Source organism: Salvelinus fontinalis, chromosome 28 (assembly GCF_029448725.1).
Source record: "Salvelinus fontinalis isolate EN_2023a chromosome 28, ASM2944872v1, whole genome shotgun sequence".
Taxonomy (NCBI): Eukaryota; Metazoa; Chordata; class Actinopteri; order Salmoniformes; family Salmonidae; genus Salvelinus; species Salvelinus fontinalis.
In genome coordinates this window covers 24,184,154-24,202,182 of record NC_074692.1, presented here as the reverse complement: position 1 = coordinate 24,202,182, position 18,029 = coordinate 24,184,154, and the positions used below count along the sequence as shown (strand labels likewise).

At 45.7% G+C, this 18,029-nt stretch overlaps 1 protein-coding gene across 2 annotated transcripts in view; it reads right to left on the bottom strand.

Annotated features, from left to right (window-relative positions):
• Positions 1-18,029, bottom strand: part of LOC129826469 (synaptic vesicle glycoprotein 2C-like) — a 57,936-nt gene that overhangs the window by 12,684 nt on the left and 27,223 nt on the right. Inside the window, exons 3-4 of one of the 2 annotated variants that reach the window (XM_055887231.1) lie at positions 4,247-4,427; positions 1,292-1,443 (exon numbers count right to left, since the gene is read on the bottom strand). In XM_055887231.1, coding sequence (XP_055743206.1) covers positions 1,292-1,443; positions 4,247-4,427 — 333 coding nt within the window. Of the gene's footprint in view, positions 1-801; positions 860-1,291; positions 1,444-4,246; positions 4,428-18,029 lie in introns of those variants that run through there. The other variant, XM_055887232.1, reaches the window with a different exon arrangement.

Below are 18,029 nucleotides of genomic sequence, written 5' to 3'. Positions count from 1 at the left end.
ACAGAGAGAAGGAGAGGGGGGGGGGGGTAAAGCTGGGTGGGAGAGATATTGAGAAAATTGAGGAAAGAGAGACACACAAAAAAAGAAAGAAGCAGTGAAAGGGAAAGAAAGGTTGAGCAGAGAGAGACAGGCGTAGAGAGAGAGAGAGACAGGCGTAGAGAGAGAGAGAGAGAGACAAGCGTAGAGAGAGAGAGACAGTTTGAGGAATAAACAGAGAAAAGGCCATTTCCCTTCGTCTTTATTGATATGTGCAGCTTATTTCCAGCGTAGCAGCGTCGTAAATCACAGCCTTCTATCTCCCACCGGCACACCTTAATTCCTTAAATATCCCTATGCGTTTGTCCATGTGCCTGTGAGTGTGTGTGTGTGTTTGTCTCTGAGCGCGCACGTGTGTATCCCCATGGTTTACAGGCCTACATTAATCACGTAAAATGTCCCTCTCTCAGTCTGCAGCCGCTTAGAGAGATTACATTCCTTCATGTGCCAGCAGGGCAAACTGGCACCTTCAACCACGGTCACAGCGAAACCTTCACCTCCACTGGTTGTACTCTGCCAACCTGGATTTCTGCAGATGAGTTTTAACATTGTGTCTTATTTAAATATTTTCTTTAACACAAACTAAACCATGTCAAAATAATATACCACATTCAGACGCATTATAACCATCTAATAATTTACTAGGTTTAGTTACAAGCATTTCGCTACACTCACAATAACATTTGCTAACCATGTGTATGTGACCAACAACATTTGATTTATTGATATAATGGCCCAGGCCATGGCTGAAGCATAAAGACTCACCGTAGTGTGGTATAATGGCCCAGGCCATGGCTGAAGCATAAAGACTCACCGTAGTGTGGTATAATGGCCCAGGCCATGGCTGAAGCATAAAGACTCACCGTAGTGTGGTATAATGGCCCAGGCCATGGCTGAAGCATAAAGACTCACCGTAGTGTGGTATAATGGCCCAGGCCATGGCTGAAGCATAAAGACTCACCGTAGTGTGGTATAATGGCCCAGGCCATGGCTGAAGCATAAAGACTCACCGTAGTGTGGTATAATGGCCCAGGCCATGGCTGAAGCATAAAGACTCACCGTAGTGTGGTATAATGGCCCAGGCCATGGCTGAAGCATAAAGACTCACCGTAGTGTGGTATAATGGCCCAGGCCATGGCTGAAGCATAAAGACTCACCGTAGTGTGGTATAATGGCCCAGGCCATGGCTGAAGCATAAAGACTCACCGTAGTGTGGTATAATGGCCCAGGCCATGGCTGAAGCATAAAGACTCACCGTAGTGTGGTATAATGGCCCAGGCCATGGCTGAAGCATAGATCTCTCCAATCATCCAGAACATGCACAGCCAGCTCAGGTGCTCCCCTCTCTTCTCTCTGGACAGCACCTCCGCAAAAAAGGAGAAGACTATAGGCACAACCCCCCCTGTTCTGAAGGAGACACAAGGACAGGACACTGAGTAGGGACACAGATTCTGCAGAGGGCAACATTTAATCAACCCCTAGAAATGATTAAAGATAATTATTCTAACTTAACTATAGTACATATTGCTGCATGCTAAAGATTTTGTGGCGCCTCTATTTTCTTGGAGGAACCTTTTGTATTTTTCAGATGTGACACAGCTTTCAAACTGTGGTTCAGTTTTTACTACTGTAAAAGTAGACAATAGGAACAAACACTGGAATAATGTTCCTCAAAATAAGCCAACTTTGCCAAAAGGGCATTTCCTTGGCTTTCCAGTTAACCATTAGGCTTAGAGCCAGTCCTCCGAGACTCCAACACCTGCTAGCTCCCAGAAGGCAGTTTGGCTGGCAAACCTTTTCGATTACTCTGAGTCTCTCTGGGGAGAGGGGCAGGGAGGCAATTAGTAAATGAGCTCTTGACAGAGACCGTTACACCCCTCCCATGTTTTCTCTGAATAAATCAATGCTCTGTTCTTACATTCCCAGACATGTGAGGCTAGAAACCATGCAGCCAGTGAACAACAGTATGGACATTCAGAGATGGTGCTGTACAGTAAGTAGTAGCCTGATTGGTCATCTTGAACTCTTGCTTATTTTCACCGTGTAGCGAAACAGAATGTAAGCTTGCGACATCAGAATGCTCGTACCAGGCTAGTACAGTAGTTTCCAAATAACATTTCACTTGTCCATCATAAAGCTGCCTTTAACTGCCAAGTAGTACTTTTTAGACAATAATTTATCACAGAGCCTTTCACTTGAGGCCAACAAGACTGAAACAAAAATGACAGAATGTTATCATTTCATGATAAAATGAACAATATTCAGTCCTCCTATGATATAAGGCATGGGTTGAATTTCATAAAAATACTGTATATATAATACAAATAAAAACAGGTTTGTTGAGATATTGCTTGTATCATTCTTTGAACTTTTTTTTCAATGAATGTGATGAATGAGGGAAATTATTTCCTGCAAATTGTTTTAAACGAACATTGTAAAGTATTTCACCAGCAATGTTAAAAGCACTAATCCACTCTAAGTATAAGATGCACAAACCTCTCTGCAAAGACACACCTCAATGAAACAAGGTGTTAATCCCCTGTATTGAATCCATGTTATCACTGATATAGCCTAGTTGGTGTAAACTAAAGGCTTTCATTATGGATGTTAGGAGCACACTGACATACTTACAGACAGGGGGATGTTTGACACATTCATTAGTCACACAATCCTATTTCTAGACAAGAGATGAAAACCTCTAGCGATTACATGGATGAAATATCAGAAGGGGAGTGAGAACATGTTGACAGAGGGATTTACAACTATACTGAACAAAAATATAAATGCAACATGCAACAATTTCAAAGATTTTACTGAGTTACAGTTCATATAAGAAAATCAGCCAATTGAAATAAGTTAGTCCCTAATCTATGGATTTCACATGATTGGGAATACAAATATGCATCTGTTGGTCACAAAAAAAATCTTTTTTTTTAAAGGTAGGGGCATGGATCAGAAAACCAGTCAGTATCTGGTGACCACCATTTGCTTCATGCAGCGAGACACATCTGTTACATCTGCTCCTGCCACATCCTCTGCTGCTCATCCTGTGTCTCCTTGACCTGCCGCCACTCCCCCAGTGCTCTGTGTGTGTAGGCGGAGACAGGTGTACTGGAGTCAGAGCAGATCCCCACCAGCTGCAACCTGTTCCATAATCAAGACCTCTACAAATACTCAGTCCTGCCACTTCCACACTCCTAGATTGTAATCTCTGCTCAGTCAGTCTACTGTTCTAGCCGTTTGTTACTATTTAGATTCTGTTGTGCCTGTTTTCCTTGCCTGACACGGTTTTCCTCTCCACTACAGTTCTGCCCGCTCTGACTCTGGTTCCGGTCTCCAGTCCCACATCTCCTCATCCTGCTACCCTGCCCTGGATTCCCCACTCTACTGCTCTCTTGGATTCCCCTCCGGACCTGCTTACCCTGTCCCAACCCCTCTCGCTCCAGCCTCAGCCCCCTGCACTCCATCTTCCACCGAGAAATGAACATTTAATTATCTGACAACAGCTCTGGTGGACATTGTTGCAGTCAGCATGTCAATTGCACGCTCCCTCAAATTGAGACGTCGGTGGCATTGTGTTGTGTGACAACTGCACGTTTTAGAGTGGACTTTTATTGTCGCCGGCACAAGATGCACCTGTGTAATGATCATCCTGTTTAATCAGCTTCTTGATATGCCACACATGTCAGGTGGATGGATTTTCTTGGCAAAAGTGAAATGCTCACTAACAGGGATGTAAATAATTTTGTGCATATGGAACATTTGAGCTCTTATTTCAGCTCATGAAACATGGGACCAACACTTTACATGTTGCGTATATTTTTGTTCAGTGTACATCTTCATTAAAGAAACCAAAACAGATGAATTACATCATAAGATGATGAATTAATGATGATCTACTGTGAAAGGCAGTCTATGGGAATTAAGGAGTTAAGAAAGTAGAACTGCAGGACTATTTGATGAAGGAGTTGAAAGGATTCATCAAGGTTGTAGATAGTTTTGTCCCAATTAGGCTGCATAGCTAAGTCAGTTGTCTTGTTCATGTCACAACTCACAATACATATTTGAATCTCCAGTGTCATTTGGAGTTTGCAGTGTCCTATTGTTTGTTCATTGTGCATTATTATGGGGATTCATTACTCCATTCTTTAAGACATAAGTAGCACATGCCACATTGCTTTCCATTCTTAGCCTGGTCAGTCAGACTCACCCAAAGCCTGCGATCACGCGGCAGAGCAGGAACATGCCGTAGCCCTGAACGAAGGAGGACAGGAAGGCGAAGAAGCCGTTCACACACATGCAGATGAGCAGACACTGTCTGCGGCCCACCTTGTCTGACATGCCCCCCCAGAAAAACGCTCCCACCATCATCCCCAGGTACACAATACTGCCTGCAGAGAGAGAGAGAGAGGGGGGGGGGGGGGGGGGGTGACTAGATTTTAACCATGTCTATTTGCACAGCACAAAGCAATTATCAATGCAATTGTCTTTGGACCTTCAAACAAATCAACAAATAATACTCTGTGAATTTTGACTGTGTAGTTAAGAGAGGCTGCGGAAGCTCTTAAAAGCTAATCCTAATGAACTCATATCGTCTAATGGACCCTTCAGCAGAACACAAGTTCAAATATATATATCCCCTGCTATTTTAATATGCAATGTCATAATCACTTCTAGTCCCTCTGTACCTGACATCAGATCCCTGCCAGGAGACTTTGTGTACATCTCAAATGGCACCCTATTTTACAGTGCACTACTTTTGACCAAGGTCCATAAGGCTCTAGTCAAAAGTAGTGCAATATATAGGGAATAGGGTGCCATTTGGAACGCAGGCATTGAGATTCATGGCTCGTCAGAGTGGGCTAGCTGCTAAAGTGAAGGGTGTAAAAGTGTCACAGTAAAGTATGGAGCACCATTAAGGCCCATTAGTGTTGATGATCGTTCATCAATAAGGAGGTTTAATCACTAAATCTGTTGAATGACTCAATCTGTGTTGAATAATACATTTCAATTCTCCTGAGGGGAGATGTATAAGTGTTGTTTGGTAGAATAACAACTTGGTAAATCCGGCTCTTTCATGTTAACTTTTGACTGTTAAAGCTATATCTCATGCAGGAACAAGTTGATCCGAACAACAAAGTATCTCTCTCGCCTTGATTCCACTTTTCTTCCAGTTTTGTGTTTAATTACTACACATCCCAAGAGTACACTTCATAAATATTTACACTAAGAACTATAGAATTCCTGTTACATGTAAGAATGCTAAGGAATTACATTAAGATTTACAGGGTGGGTGGGCGGTCCCTACCGTAAAACGCAACCCATTCCTATTCTCACTGTGATGTGATGAGTAAATACAGAATGGAATAGACCTGAACCCACTCGTGTAACATAAATCAATGGGATAAAGAGTGTGGTCAGTAATATAGGGTGACTTTAAAAAAGAAGCCTCTGCTCCCTTTTAATGTCTGTAATGTGGAGAGGAATCAATGCCCCAGACAAAACAGCATGGGTTTCCCACACTGATGATCATGGTGTCTGACTGGAACACTATGATCCATTCTTCTCTATTATTAACACCAAAGTACTGTTACTGAACTCTGCTCTTCACAAGAGAGTACTCTTCTCAAGCCTTCAAAGTACCCACCTTTAATCATATTGTCCTGGTATGGCCACAGTCCATTTTGTATGGATTTCTAGGATTACATTATTTAAAGGCTCAGTGCAGTCAACATTTTTTATTTTTCTGTGTAAGAGCTGTCGCTCTCCTCATCCTCAGATGAGGTGAGGAGAGAAGGATCTTCAGACCAATATACGGAGTCAGGGAAATATGCCATCTTTATTATTAATACGAAAAACTGATGGCAACACGAAACAAAACAAACACTTTCAAAACTACAAAATAACAAAACGACGTACAACGGAACCTGAACATAAACTTACATAGACAAACGTAAACTCACGAACAGGAACGGACATCGAAACATACGGACAGCCAAACAGCTCCAAAAGTGAATATATCGAACACAAACGAAGACATCACAGGAGACAATCACCCACAAACACACAGTGATAATGCCCTACCTAAATATGACTCTTGATTAGAGGAAAATGCAAACCACCTGCCTCTAATCAAGAGCCATACCAGGCAAACCGAAACCAACATAGAAACAGGTAACATAGACTGCCCACCCAAAACACATGCCCTGACCAAAAACACATAAAAACTAACATAAATAGGTCAGGACTGTTACAGTACCCCCCCCCCCAAGGTGCGAACGCCGGGCGCACCAGCACAAAGTCCAGGGGAGGGTCCGGGTGGGCAGTTGACCACGGTGGTGGTTCCGGTTCCGGACGCTGTCCCCATACCACCATAGTCACTCCCCTCTTCTGTCTACCCCTACCACTGACCACCCAAACATTACCTTCCCCTAAATAATCAGCTAGCACCGGAACAAGGGGCAGCACCGGGACAAGGGGTAGCACCGGGACAAGGGGCAGCACAAAAACAAGGGGCAGCACCAGGATAAGGACCATCACTGGAATAAGGGGCAGCACCGGGACAAGGGGCAGCACCGGGACAAGGGGCAGCACCGGGACAAGGGGCAGCACCGGGACAAGGGGCAGCACCGGGACAAGGGGCAGCACCGGGACAAGGGGCAGCACCGGGACAAGGGGCAGCACCGGGACAAGGGGCAGCACCGGGACAAGGGGCAGCACCGGGACAAGGGGCAGCACCGGGACAAGGGGCAGCACCGGGACAAGGGGCAGCACCGGGACAAGGGGCAGCACCGGGACAAGGGGCAGCACCGGGACAAGGGGCAGCACCGGGACAAGGGGCAGCACCGGGACAAGGGGCAGCACCGGGACAAGGGGCAGCACCGGGACAAGGGGCAGCACCGGGACAAGGGGCAACACCGGGACAAGGGGCAGATCCCGGCTGAAGGACTCTGGCAGGTCCTGTTTGGACGGCTCTGGCAGGTCCATGCTGGCTGACGGCTCTCGACGCTCATGGCAGACTGACGGCTCTCTACGCTCATGGCAGGCTGACGGCTCTCGACGCTCATGGCAGGCTGACGGCTCTCGACGCTCATGGCAGGCTGACGGCTCTCGACGCTCATGGCAGGCTGACGGCTCACGACGCTCATGGCGCTCTGACGGCTCTGGCTGCTCATGGCTCTCTGACGGCTCTGGCTGCTCATGGCTCTCTGACGGCTCTGGCTGCTCATGGCTCTCTGACGGCTCTGGCTGCTCATGGCTCTCTGACGGCTCTGGCTGCTCATGGCTCACTGACGGCTCTGGCTGCTCATGGCTCACTGACGGCTCTGGCAGATCCTGTCTGGTTAGCGGCTCTGGCAGATCCTGTCTGGTTGGCGGCTCTGGCAGATCCTGTCTGGTTGGCGGCTCTGGCAGATCCTGTCTGGTTGGCGGCTCTGGCAGATCCTGTCTGGTTGGCGGCTCTGTAGGCTCCTGGCAGACGGGCGGCTTTGCAGGCTCATGGCAGACGGGCGGCTTTGCAGGCTCCTGGCAGACGGATGGCTCAGATGGCGCTGGGAAGACGGATGGCTCAGATGGCGCTGGGAAGACAGATGGCTCAGATGGCGCTGGGGAGACGGATGGCTCAGATGGCGCTGGGGAGACGGATGGCTCAGATGGCGCTGGGGAGACGGATGGCTCTGGCCGGATATGGCGCACTGTAGACCTGGTGCGTGGTGCCGGAACTGGAGGCACCGTGCTAATGATAAGCACCTTCCTACTAGTGCGGGGAGCAGAGACAGGGCACACTGAACTCTCAAAGCGTACTCTATACCTGGTGCGTGGTACCGGCACTGGTGGCACCTGGCTGAGGGCACGCACCTCAGGACTAGTACGGGGAGAAGTGACAGTGTGTACAGGACTTGGGAGACGCACAGGTGGCTTAGTGCGTGGGGCCGGAACTGGAGGCACCGAACTGGATACACGCACTATAAGGAGAGTGCGTGGAGGAGGAACAGGGCTCTGGAAATGCACTGGTAGCCTAGTGCGTAATATAGGCACTGTAGGTACTAGGCTGGGGCGGGGAGGTGGCGCCGGAAATACCGGACCGTGCAGGCGTACTGGCTCTCTTGAGCATTGAGCCTGCCCAACCTTACCTGGTTGAATGCTCCCGGTCGCCCTGCCAGTGCGGCGAGGTGGAATAGCCCGCACTGGGCTATGCAGGCGAACCGGGGAAACCATGCGTAAGGCAGGTGCCATGTATGCCGGCCCGAGGAGACGCACTGGAGACCAGACGCGTTGAGCCGGCCTCATGACACCTGGCTCAATGCCCAATCTAGCCCTACCAGTGCGGGGAGGTGGAATAACCCGCACTGGGCTATGCACACGTACAGGAGACACCGTGCGCTCTACTGCGTAACACGGTGTCTGCCCGTACTCCCGCTCTCCACGGTTAGCCTGGGAAGTGGGCGCAGGTCTCCTACCTGCCCTTGGCCCACAACCCCTTAGCCCCCCCCCAATAAATTTTTGGGAGTTACTCACGGCCTTTTCGGGCTTCCGTGCAAGACGTGTCCCCTCATAATTCCGGTTACGAGCTTGAATCTCCGGCTTCCATCCACGTCTCCTAGCTGCCTCCTCATACCAGCGCTCCTGGGCTGTGGCTGCCTCACTCTTCTCACGAGAGCAGCGATTTCCTCCAGTTTGCGCCCAGGGTCCTCTACCAGACAGGATCTCCTCCCAAGTCCAAAAGTCCTTGTTGCTCCGTCGAGCATTTTTCCCATACCGCTTGGTCTCTGTATTTTGGTGGGTGATTCTGTAAGAGCTGTCGCTCTCCTCATCCTCAGATGAGGTGAGGAGAGAAGGATCTTCAGACCAATATGCGGAGTCAGGGAAATATGCCATCTTTATTATTAATACGAAAAACTGATGGCAACACGAAACAAAACAAACACTTTCAAAACTACAAAATAACAAAACGACGTACAACGGAACCTGAACATAAACTTACATAGACAAACGTAAACTCACGAACAGGAACGGACATCGAAACATACGGACAGCCAAACAGCTCCAAAAGTGAATATATCGAACACAAACGAAGACATCACAGGAGACAATCACCCACAAACACACAGTGATAATGCCCTACCTAAATATGACTCTTGATTAGAGGAAAATGCAAACCACCTGCCTCTAATCAAGAGCCATACCAGGCAAACCGAAACCAACATAGAAACAGGTAACATAGACTGCCCACCCAAAACACATGCCCTGACCAAAAACACATAAAAACTAACATAAATAGGTCAGGACTGTTACATTCTGCTTAATATTTCACACTAAAATGTTGGAATAATACTGAGAAATTGTAAAAATTGCCAGAAATTTCAGCCTGTTTTGGTGGGATGGAGTTTTGGCCTGCCTGGTAAATTAGTTAATACACCAATAAGAGAGTTTCAAACCTCTCTGCCAATAACAGCTAGTTTTCAGTTTTCCCCTCCCCACTCAGACCACTCCGACAGTCCTAGCAAAATTCTTGCTTGAGAAATTGCTCTTTGCTAAGAAGCTATTTTTGTTTATTTTGTACAATTTTAACTGAAAACAATCACAGTAAAGTACTTAATTGTTACAGAGAAATTATTTGATATTGAGGTTTAAAAAAACAGCATCATGGGACCTTTAAAGTGGAACTAACAGCATTTTTACCCAAATAAATCTTATTATAATCTGTTCATATACACCCCCAGGAAGAATTACATTTATTTTATTTTATTTTTTTACATTTTCTGACAAGCAAGCCCTTAGATATGGCAATTTTAACATTTTCATAAATTCATACAATGTTTGGGAATTACAGTGCATTCGGAAAGTATTTAGACCCCTTTACTTTTTCCACATTTTCTTACCTTGCAATCTTATTCGAAGGCTCGATTAAAAAAATAAAAAATAAAAAATAAAAAACACATCAATCTACACACAATAGCCCAAAATAACAAAGCAAAAACTGTTTATTAGAAATTTTTGCAAATGTAAAAAAAAAAAAAGGAACTACCACATTTACATAAGTATTCAAAACCTTTACTCAGTACTTTGTTGAAGCACCTTTGGCCTCTGGCTGAGCCACTCAAAGACATTCAGAGACTTGTCCCGAAGACACTCCTACGTTGTCTTGGCTGTGTGCTTAGGGTCGTTGTCCTGTTGGAAGGTGAACCTTCGCCCCAGTCTGATGTCCTGAGTGCTCTGGAGCAGGTTTTCATCAAGGATCTCGCTGTACTTTGCGCTGTTCATCTTTCCCTCGATCTTGACTATATTCTCCAGTCCCTGCCGCTGAAAAACATCCCTACAGCATGATGCTGCCACCAGCATGCTTCACCGTAAGGATGGTGCCAGGTTTCTTTCAGATGTGACACTTGGCATTAAGGCAGAAGAGTTCAATCTTGGTTTCATCAGAGTCTTGGTGGTTCCAAACTTCTTCCATTTAAGAATGATGGAGGCCACTGTGTTCTTGGGGACCTTCAATGCTGCAGACATTTTTGTTGTACCCTTCCCCAGATCTGTGCCTTGACACAATCCTGTCTCGGAGCTCTACGGACAATTTCTTTGACCTCATGGCTTTGTTTTTGCTCTGACATGCACTGTCAACTGTGGGACCTTATATAGACAGGTGTGTGCCTTTCCAAATCATGTCCAATCAATTGAATTTACCACAGGTGGACTCCAATCAAGTTGTAAAAACAGCTCAAGGATGGAAACAGCTCAATGGAAAAAGGATGCACCTGAGCTCAATGTTGAGTCTCATTGCAAAGGGTCTGAATAATTATGTAAATAAGGTATGTTTTTTTATTTTATATATATTTCAAAACATTTTGAAAAACCTGTTTTCACTTTGTCATTATGGAGTATTGTGTGTAGAGTGATGAGGACATTTTTTTTATTTAGTCAATTTTAGAATAAGGCTGTAACGTAACAAAATGTGGAAAAGTGAAGGGGTCTGAAAACCTTCCAAATCCACTGTACATATAGTAAGGTATTTGTGAAAACTCTATGGAAAGCGGCCATGTGTTTGGACAATTAATTGACACTGCAGTAAATAAAACCTAATAAAAACGTCAACGCAGACCGGTGTGCCATAGCCAATCAGAGCTACAGTAGGCCTATAAGCAAATAAGCCATATACCACATGGGCCTGCCATCATTCACTTTGAACTGGACTGTGTGTTTACAGGCAGTAGAAACAGACTTTAGATAATTAGAACGCATTGGTCAAAAGCCACAAAATACACCTGAATGGATTTCTGAAAATATGTAAATATACAGGATTCCTCTTACATTTGGGAACTTCAGTCCTATTGATCAAACAACCTTGAAAGGTAGGCTTTCTCTCCCTCAGTTATGCACATCAACAACATCAAAAACTAATGCTAGCCAGAGAGAGATGAGCTAAAATCTAATGAGGGAACATGAGATAAACCCACTCAAATGTTTTCAGCTAGTTGGAGATTAAAATTGCACTGATAAACGAAAAGTACGAAAAGTAGCCTGCTCATCCTTCTGCAGCTTGCCTGCCAATGCATGCTTGTCCCAACCCACATTTTGACAACTGAATGGGAATTTCCCTGCTTGCCCGCACATTTGATATATGCCAAAACAAATTTGATTGACAACTAAGGGTGCCTCCAGAGTTGCCTCCAGAGTGCGCTCTGTCGTTCCTAAATTCAGAGCGTTGTCAGATTGTCCGTTAGTAAATTCAGAGCTACTTCCAGACATAAAATGAGAGAACACCTCCCTCTGGCCATTTTACTTGCCCTAGCAGAGCGGGTTAGGCTGTTTACATGGTATCTAGAGCATTAGTGACTAACTGTGCTGCTGATCACAATTTAATAACTTTTTTGGCCAACATTTACTGACACCGGTCATATTCATCGGGTGTTGCACATTCGTAAATTCCTCAGGTATTTTTGGGGCCTCTGGCACGCTAAGACGAGAATTCGGAGTAGATAGCCAGAGTGAATTTATAAACACAACATGGATTAGTCTTTCAAGTTCAGCATAACTAGCTAGCTAGCAAAGCGATTCACATTTCTTGCTAGCTAACCAAATGACACCTGCACCTCTAGCTGTAGCAGCCAGCTAGCTAATGTTAGGCTCCGTGTTTTTACCTTGCTAAATAAATAGTTACATAAATAGATACACTATCCTATTAGCCACGTTATGACTAACTTGTGATCATTGCCCTTGCTAGTTTGATTGCATTGACATTCCCAACTGTGTCACAGCCGGCCGTGACCGGGAGACCCGTGAAGCGGCGCACAATTGGCACAGTGTTGTCCGGTTTAGTGGAGGGTTTGGCCAGCCGGGATTTCCTTGTCCCATCGCGCTCAAGCGACTCCTTGTGGTGGGCCGGGCGCCTGCAAGCTGACCTCGGTCGCCAGCTAGACGGTGTTTAGCATGCATTTACTTTTACTAGCATTTAAAAGCAGTTGCAGGCCACGGAAGGAGAGTTGTATGGCATTGAAGATCATTTGGAGGTTTGTTAACACAGTTTCCAAAGAAGGGCCAGATGTATACAGAATAGTGTTGTCTGTGTAGATGTGGATCAGAGAATCACCAGCAGCAAGAGCGACATCATTGATGTATACAGAGAAAAGAGTCGGGCCGAGAATTGAACCCTGTGGCACCCCCATAAAGACTGCCAGAGGTCCGGACAACAGGCCCTCCGATTTGACACACTGAACTCTGTCTGAGAAGTAGTTGATGAACCAGGCGAGGCAGTTATTTGAGATACCAAGGCTATTGAGTCTGCCGATAAGAATGTGGTGATTGACAGAGTCAAAAGCCTTGGCCAGGTCGATGAAGACGGCTGCACAGTACTGTATTTTATCGATGGCGGTTCTGATATCGTTTAGGACCTTGAGCGTGGCTGAGGTGCACCCATGACCAGCTCGGAAACCAGATTGCATAGCGGAGAAGGTACGGTGGGATTGGCTTTTGAAGATGCTTATTTAAGATGGTGTGGAAAGCACTTTTAAAGAGCAACCAGGCATCCTCTACTGACAGGATGAGGTCAATATCCTACCAGGATGGTCTTGACCACCGTGCTGCAGCTCAGTTTCAGGGTCTTGGCAATCTTCTTATAGCCCAGGCCATCTTTATGTATAGCAACAATTATTTTTTTCAGATCCTCAGAGAGTTCTTTGCCATGAGGTGCCATGTTGAACTTCCAGTGACCAGTCAGTATGTGAGAGCGATGACACCAAATTTAACACACCTGCTCCCCATTCACACCTGAGACCTTGTAACACTAACGAGTCACATGACACCGGGGAGGGAAAATGGCTAATTGGGCCCAATTTGGACATTTTCACATAGGGGTGTACTCACTTTTGTTGCCAGCGGTTTTGACATTAATGGCTGTGTGTTGAGTTATTTTGAGGGGACAGCACATTTACACTGTTATACAAGCTGTACACTCACTACTTTACATTGTAGCAAAGTGTCATTTCTTCAGTGTTGTCACATGAAAAGATATACTCAAATATTTACAAAAATGCGAGGGGTGTACTCACTTTTGTGATATACTGTATATACTGAGATCATGTGACACTTAAATAAAGTCCACCTGTGTGGAATCTAACTAATTAAGTGATTTCTGAAGGTAATTGGGGTGAATACATATGCATGCATCACTTTTCAGTTTTTTATTTTTTTGAATTTTTTGAAACAAGTTATTCTTTTAATTTCACTTCACCAATTTGGACTATTTTGTGTACGTCCATTACATGAAATCCAAATAAAAATGCATTTAAATTGCAGGTTGTAATGCAACATTATAGGAAAAACATGAAGGGGGATGAATACTTTTGCAAGGAACTGTACATGCTATACAGCCACACATAAAAGCTGTATGACTTCGGCCAATATATTTATTATCTTTAACTGTGCAGAATCTAGTCTACGCACTATAGGTTCAATCCCCCTGACTGTCCTGAAGCTCTGTTTATGACCAGGCACTTTGCTAGACGCCAGTTTGCTCCTGGACCAACCCAAGCAATTATTACGCTGCAGCAAACTGGGAGTAGTATTTGACAGAGCATCGAAACAAGACTAGTTACACTGTCGAAAAAGTTTTTAAAAACTAGTGCATTTAAAATCATTACATAAGATAAGAATCTTCATTGCATACATACAGTTGAAGTCGGAAGTTTACATACACCTTAGCCAAATACATTTAAACTCAGTTTTTCACAATTCCTGACATTTAATCCAAGTACAAATTCCCTGTCTTAGGTAATTTAGGATCAATACTTTATTTTAAGAATGTGAAATGTCAGAATAATAGTAGAGAGAATGTTTTATAATTTTCTGGAATTTTCCAAGCTGTTTAAAGGCACAGTCAACTTAGTGTATGTAAACTTCTGACCCACTGGAATTGTGATACAGTGAATTATAAGTGAAATAATCTGTCTATAAACAATTGTTGGAAAGATTACTTGTGTCGTGCACCAAGTAGATGTCCTCACCGACTTCCCAAAACTATAGTTTGTTAAGAAGAAATTTGTGGAGTGGTTGAAAAACAGGTTTTAATGACTCCAACCGAAGTGTATGTAAACTTCCGACTTCAACTGTATTACTAAATATTATACAGTGCTGCTATACTAAATGACATACAGGAATAAATATGACAAAATAGACATTCACCCCTCAATTAAGACCAGCCTAGAGACAGACAGCCCTGTTTGTCAGAGTGGCTCAGTGCTCCCCATTATCTCAGCCACTCCCTGTCCTGTCATGGCTGATTCACTGGTTAGGACGAGAGAGAGGCGACATTGGAGAGGGGAGGGGGGGGTTGAGAAAGAGAGAGAGAAGATGGCGAGGCAGCTCAAAGACTCTTAACTAAAATTACCTGGAATTCCCTCACTATTAAACTCAGCTGATGTATTGATTTAGCTTGGCTTCATTCAAACCTGCAGGCCAACAGAAAGGCAGGTCTATTCACATGTTAGCCTCTGTCACAGGCTTACCCTCACCATCCATAGAGAAGCAAAGTGAGGAAAGCTAAGGCTATTCACATGTGAACACAATTTAAATGTATAGGCTGATGCCCAGAGGCCTGCTGGAGGGAGAGATAGATGACAGCATGTCTACACAGGTCACATCTAGAATGTCTAGGGGAAGGACAGGGTGAGAGAGAGTCTGTTTCTGGAGGGGAAGAGAGTCTGTGCGAGAGGAGAGTAGCGATGATGAGGTGATCTCTGGCCAAGCAGGAGGTGATAGAAGAGAACAGGGTCTCTGAAACTACTGCCTGTCTGGGTGATTGGGTTTCTTCAACAGGGTGCAACAAGGCTGAGTCTTTGACAGCAAAACACACCCACTACTGCAATTATTTGGGACCAGTGTGGAAGTTTGAACTAAAATGGAACATGCCGATATTAGGAGCAAACTAAAAGAATACACAGTATTTGAATTGGGACTGGTGAACGGCATGGCAACGAAACTGTGGTACAGCGTCATCAAATAAACACCCTGAGTCAGAACTGCACCAAAGCACTAGCATAGATCCCAGATATGTCCAAACACATTTCCAAAACAGGGAATGTTCAGCAAACACTCAGACACACTCTCTAAAGGGAGAGGCGCTGGAGCTGAGCAGTGCGGCAGAACACACACAAACACATAGTTAAGTATCATCATTCAGCAGCTCTTGAAAACTAGACAATGAAAGATGAGATGATGAAAGAAAAAGAGTAAAGGGGAGATAAGGGCAAATAGAAAATGAGAGGAGAATACCGTAAGTAAATAGAAAAGGGTGGAGAAAATTAGGATGGAGTGAGAGGAGAACGAGGCAGAAGATCTGAAAAAGGAGTGAAGAATAAGAGAGTGAGAGATAGAGAGGAGGGGAGTTCAGAGAAATAGAGTGTGAGAGGAGTTGCAGAAAGGGAGAGGAGAGATGGATGGAGGGGGAGAGGGAGGGAGAAAGAGAGGAAGACCCTAGTGACTGGTGTGGTGGTGGTGTTTGTGCTGTCAGATCCTGAGGAGCCCCATGAGAGTGGTGAGAGCGCTCAGCTGCATCATGGCCTCTTTTCCGATTTCACGCTTTGATGCTCTTCGCTCTTAGAGGGGCAAACTGTTTCAGCGCCACACAAAATGCTTGCTCTGTTTTATTCATACAGCATATAGAGGACTACAGCATGCATGTCTGGAGCTAACTCTGTCGATGTGAACAACGGTGGGGTGATTCCCTGTATCTTTCACTGTTTCATTCTCTCACTTTACCTCTTCAGTCATCTCTTTTCTCCTCTATTCTGATCTTTCATTTCCTCTCTGCTTTCTTTCCGTCTGTGCTTCTCTCTCCCCGCTCTTGTTTTTCTGCTTGTGTCCTCCTCTCCTCTTTCTTATATCTTTCCTCTTTCCTTTCCTCCCCTCCCATTCTTCCCCTCTCATCTCCTCCCATCTCCTCACCTCTGCTCTCCTTTTCTTCTCCTGCTCTCCTTTTCTTCTCCTCCCCCTTTTCCTCTCCTCCCCCTTTTCCTTCTTTAGCTCATTTACACTGAGCAGCATGTAATCACATTTGTACTACATCATGTCAGGCTTGATGGGTTTCATGCCCCCTCTTTGCCGGAAGGAAACCACCACACCCGCAGAAAGAAAGATTGGGGCTCTGACTGATTTTGGTTGGTAGCAAAGATTTCAATAAAATCTTTATGAAAGTATACTTATCTTGGTCTAGGAGTGCAAGCAAAATGGGATATCTCATTCAGATCAGTAATGCGTCTAAGCTTCCTTGCATTAAGGGTAATGAACAGATAGGCATGAAGTATTTCGATTCAATGAGCGCTCGATAAGACAGCACTATTACACTGATATTGCTGGTGGCTGCAGGTTCTCTGTGAGCCGCACACATTCACACTCATGCCCCCCCCCCCCCCCCCCCCCCCACACACACACATACACACACATGCTCTCCCTCACACACTTTCTGCGCTAGTAGTGTGTATTGTAATCTCTGCAGTGGCACTGCGATCTCACTGCAGTTTAGCCATGCTCAGCTGCCCCTGGCCTGGACCATGCAGAACCTCACAGCCTGCCACCTAGCTACCATAGACACAGAGACAGAGACAGAGAGAGAGATTAAAAAATATGTTTGATTATCACATACACCAGAAAGGTGCAGTAAAATGTGTTGTTTTACTGGGTCAGCCATACTACTATGGTGCCCCTGGAACAAATTAGGGTTAAGTGCCTTGCTCAAGCACCATCGACAGATTTTAGGGAGGGGAGGAAGGTAGAAAGGGGGAAGGAGGGAGAGAGATGCAAAGAGAGAATGAGAGAGACTAAAAAAAGGGGAGAACGAAGAAAAAAGTGGTTGAGAAAGTAAAGAGCGTTACAGAAAGAGAAAAGGAGGACAGCTAAGGAGGTGGAAAGTGATAAGATGAGGTGTTAGAAGATAAGTCTCTCCTTCCTCTTGCTCTCCCTCTCTGCTCCCTTTCCTCCCACATCCCCCTTCTCTCCCCCTTCCCTCTCCCTTTCCTCCCACATCCTCCCTTCCCTCTCCCTTTCCTCCCACATCCCCCTTCCCTCTCCCTTTCCTCCCACATTCCCCTTCCCTCTCCGCTCCCTTTCCTCCCACATTCCCCTTCCCTCTCCGCTCCCTTTCCTCCCACATTCCCCTTCCCTCTCCGCTCCCTTTCCTCCCACATTCCCCTTCCCTCTCCGCTCCCTTTCCTCCCACATTCCCCTTCCCTCTCCGCTCCCTTTCCTCCCACATTCCCCTTCCCCCTCCGCTCCCTTTCCTCCCACATTCCCCTTCCCCCTCCGCTCCCTTTCCTCCCACATTCCCCTTCCCCCTCCGCTCCCTTTCCTCCCACATTCCCCTTCCCTCTCCGCTCCCTTTCCTCCCACATTCCCCTTCCCTCTCCGCTCCCTTTCCTCCCACATTCCCCTTCCCTCTCCGCTCCCTTTCCTCCCACATTCCCCTTCCCTCTCCGCTCCCTTTCCTCCCACATTCCCCTTCCCTCTCC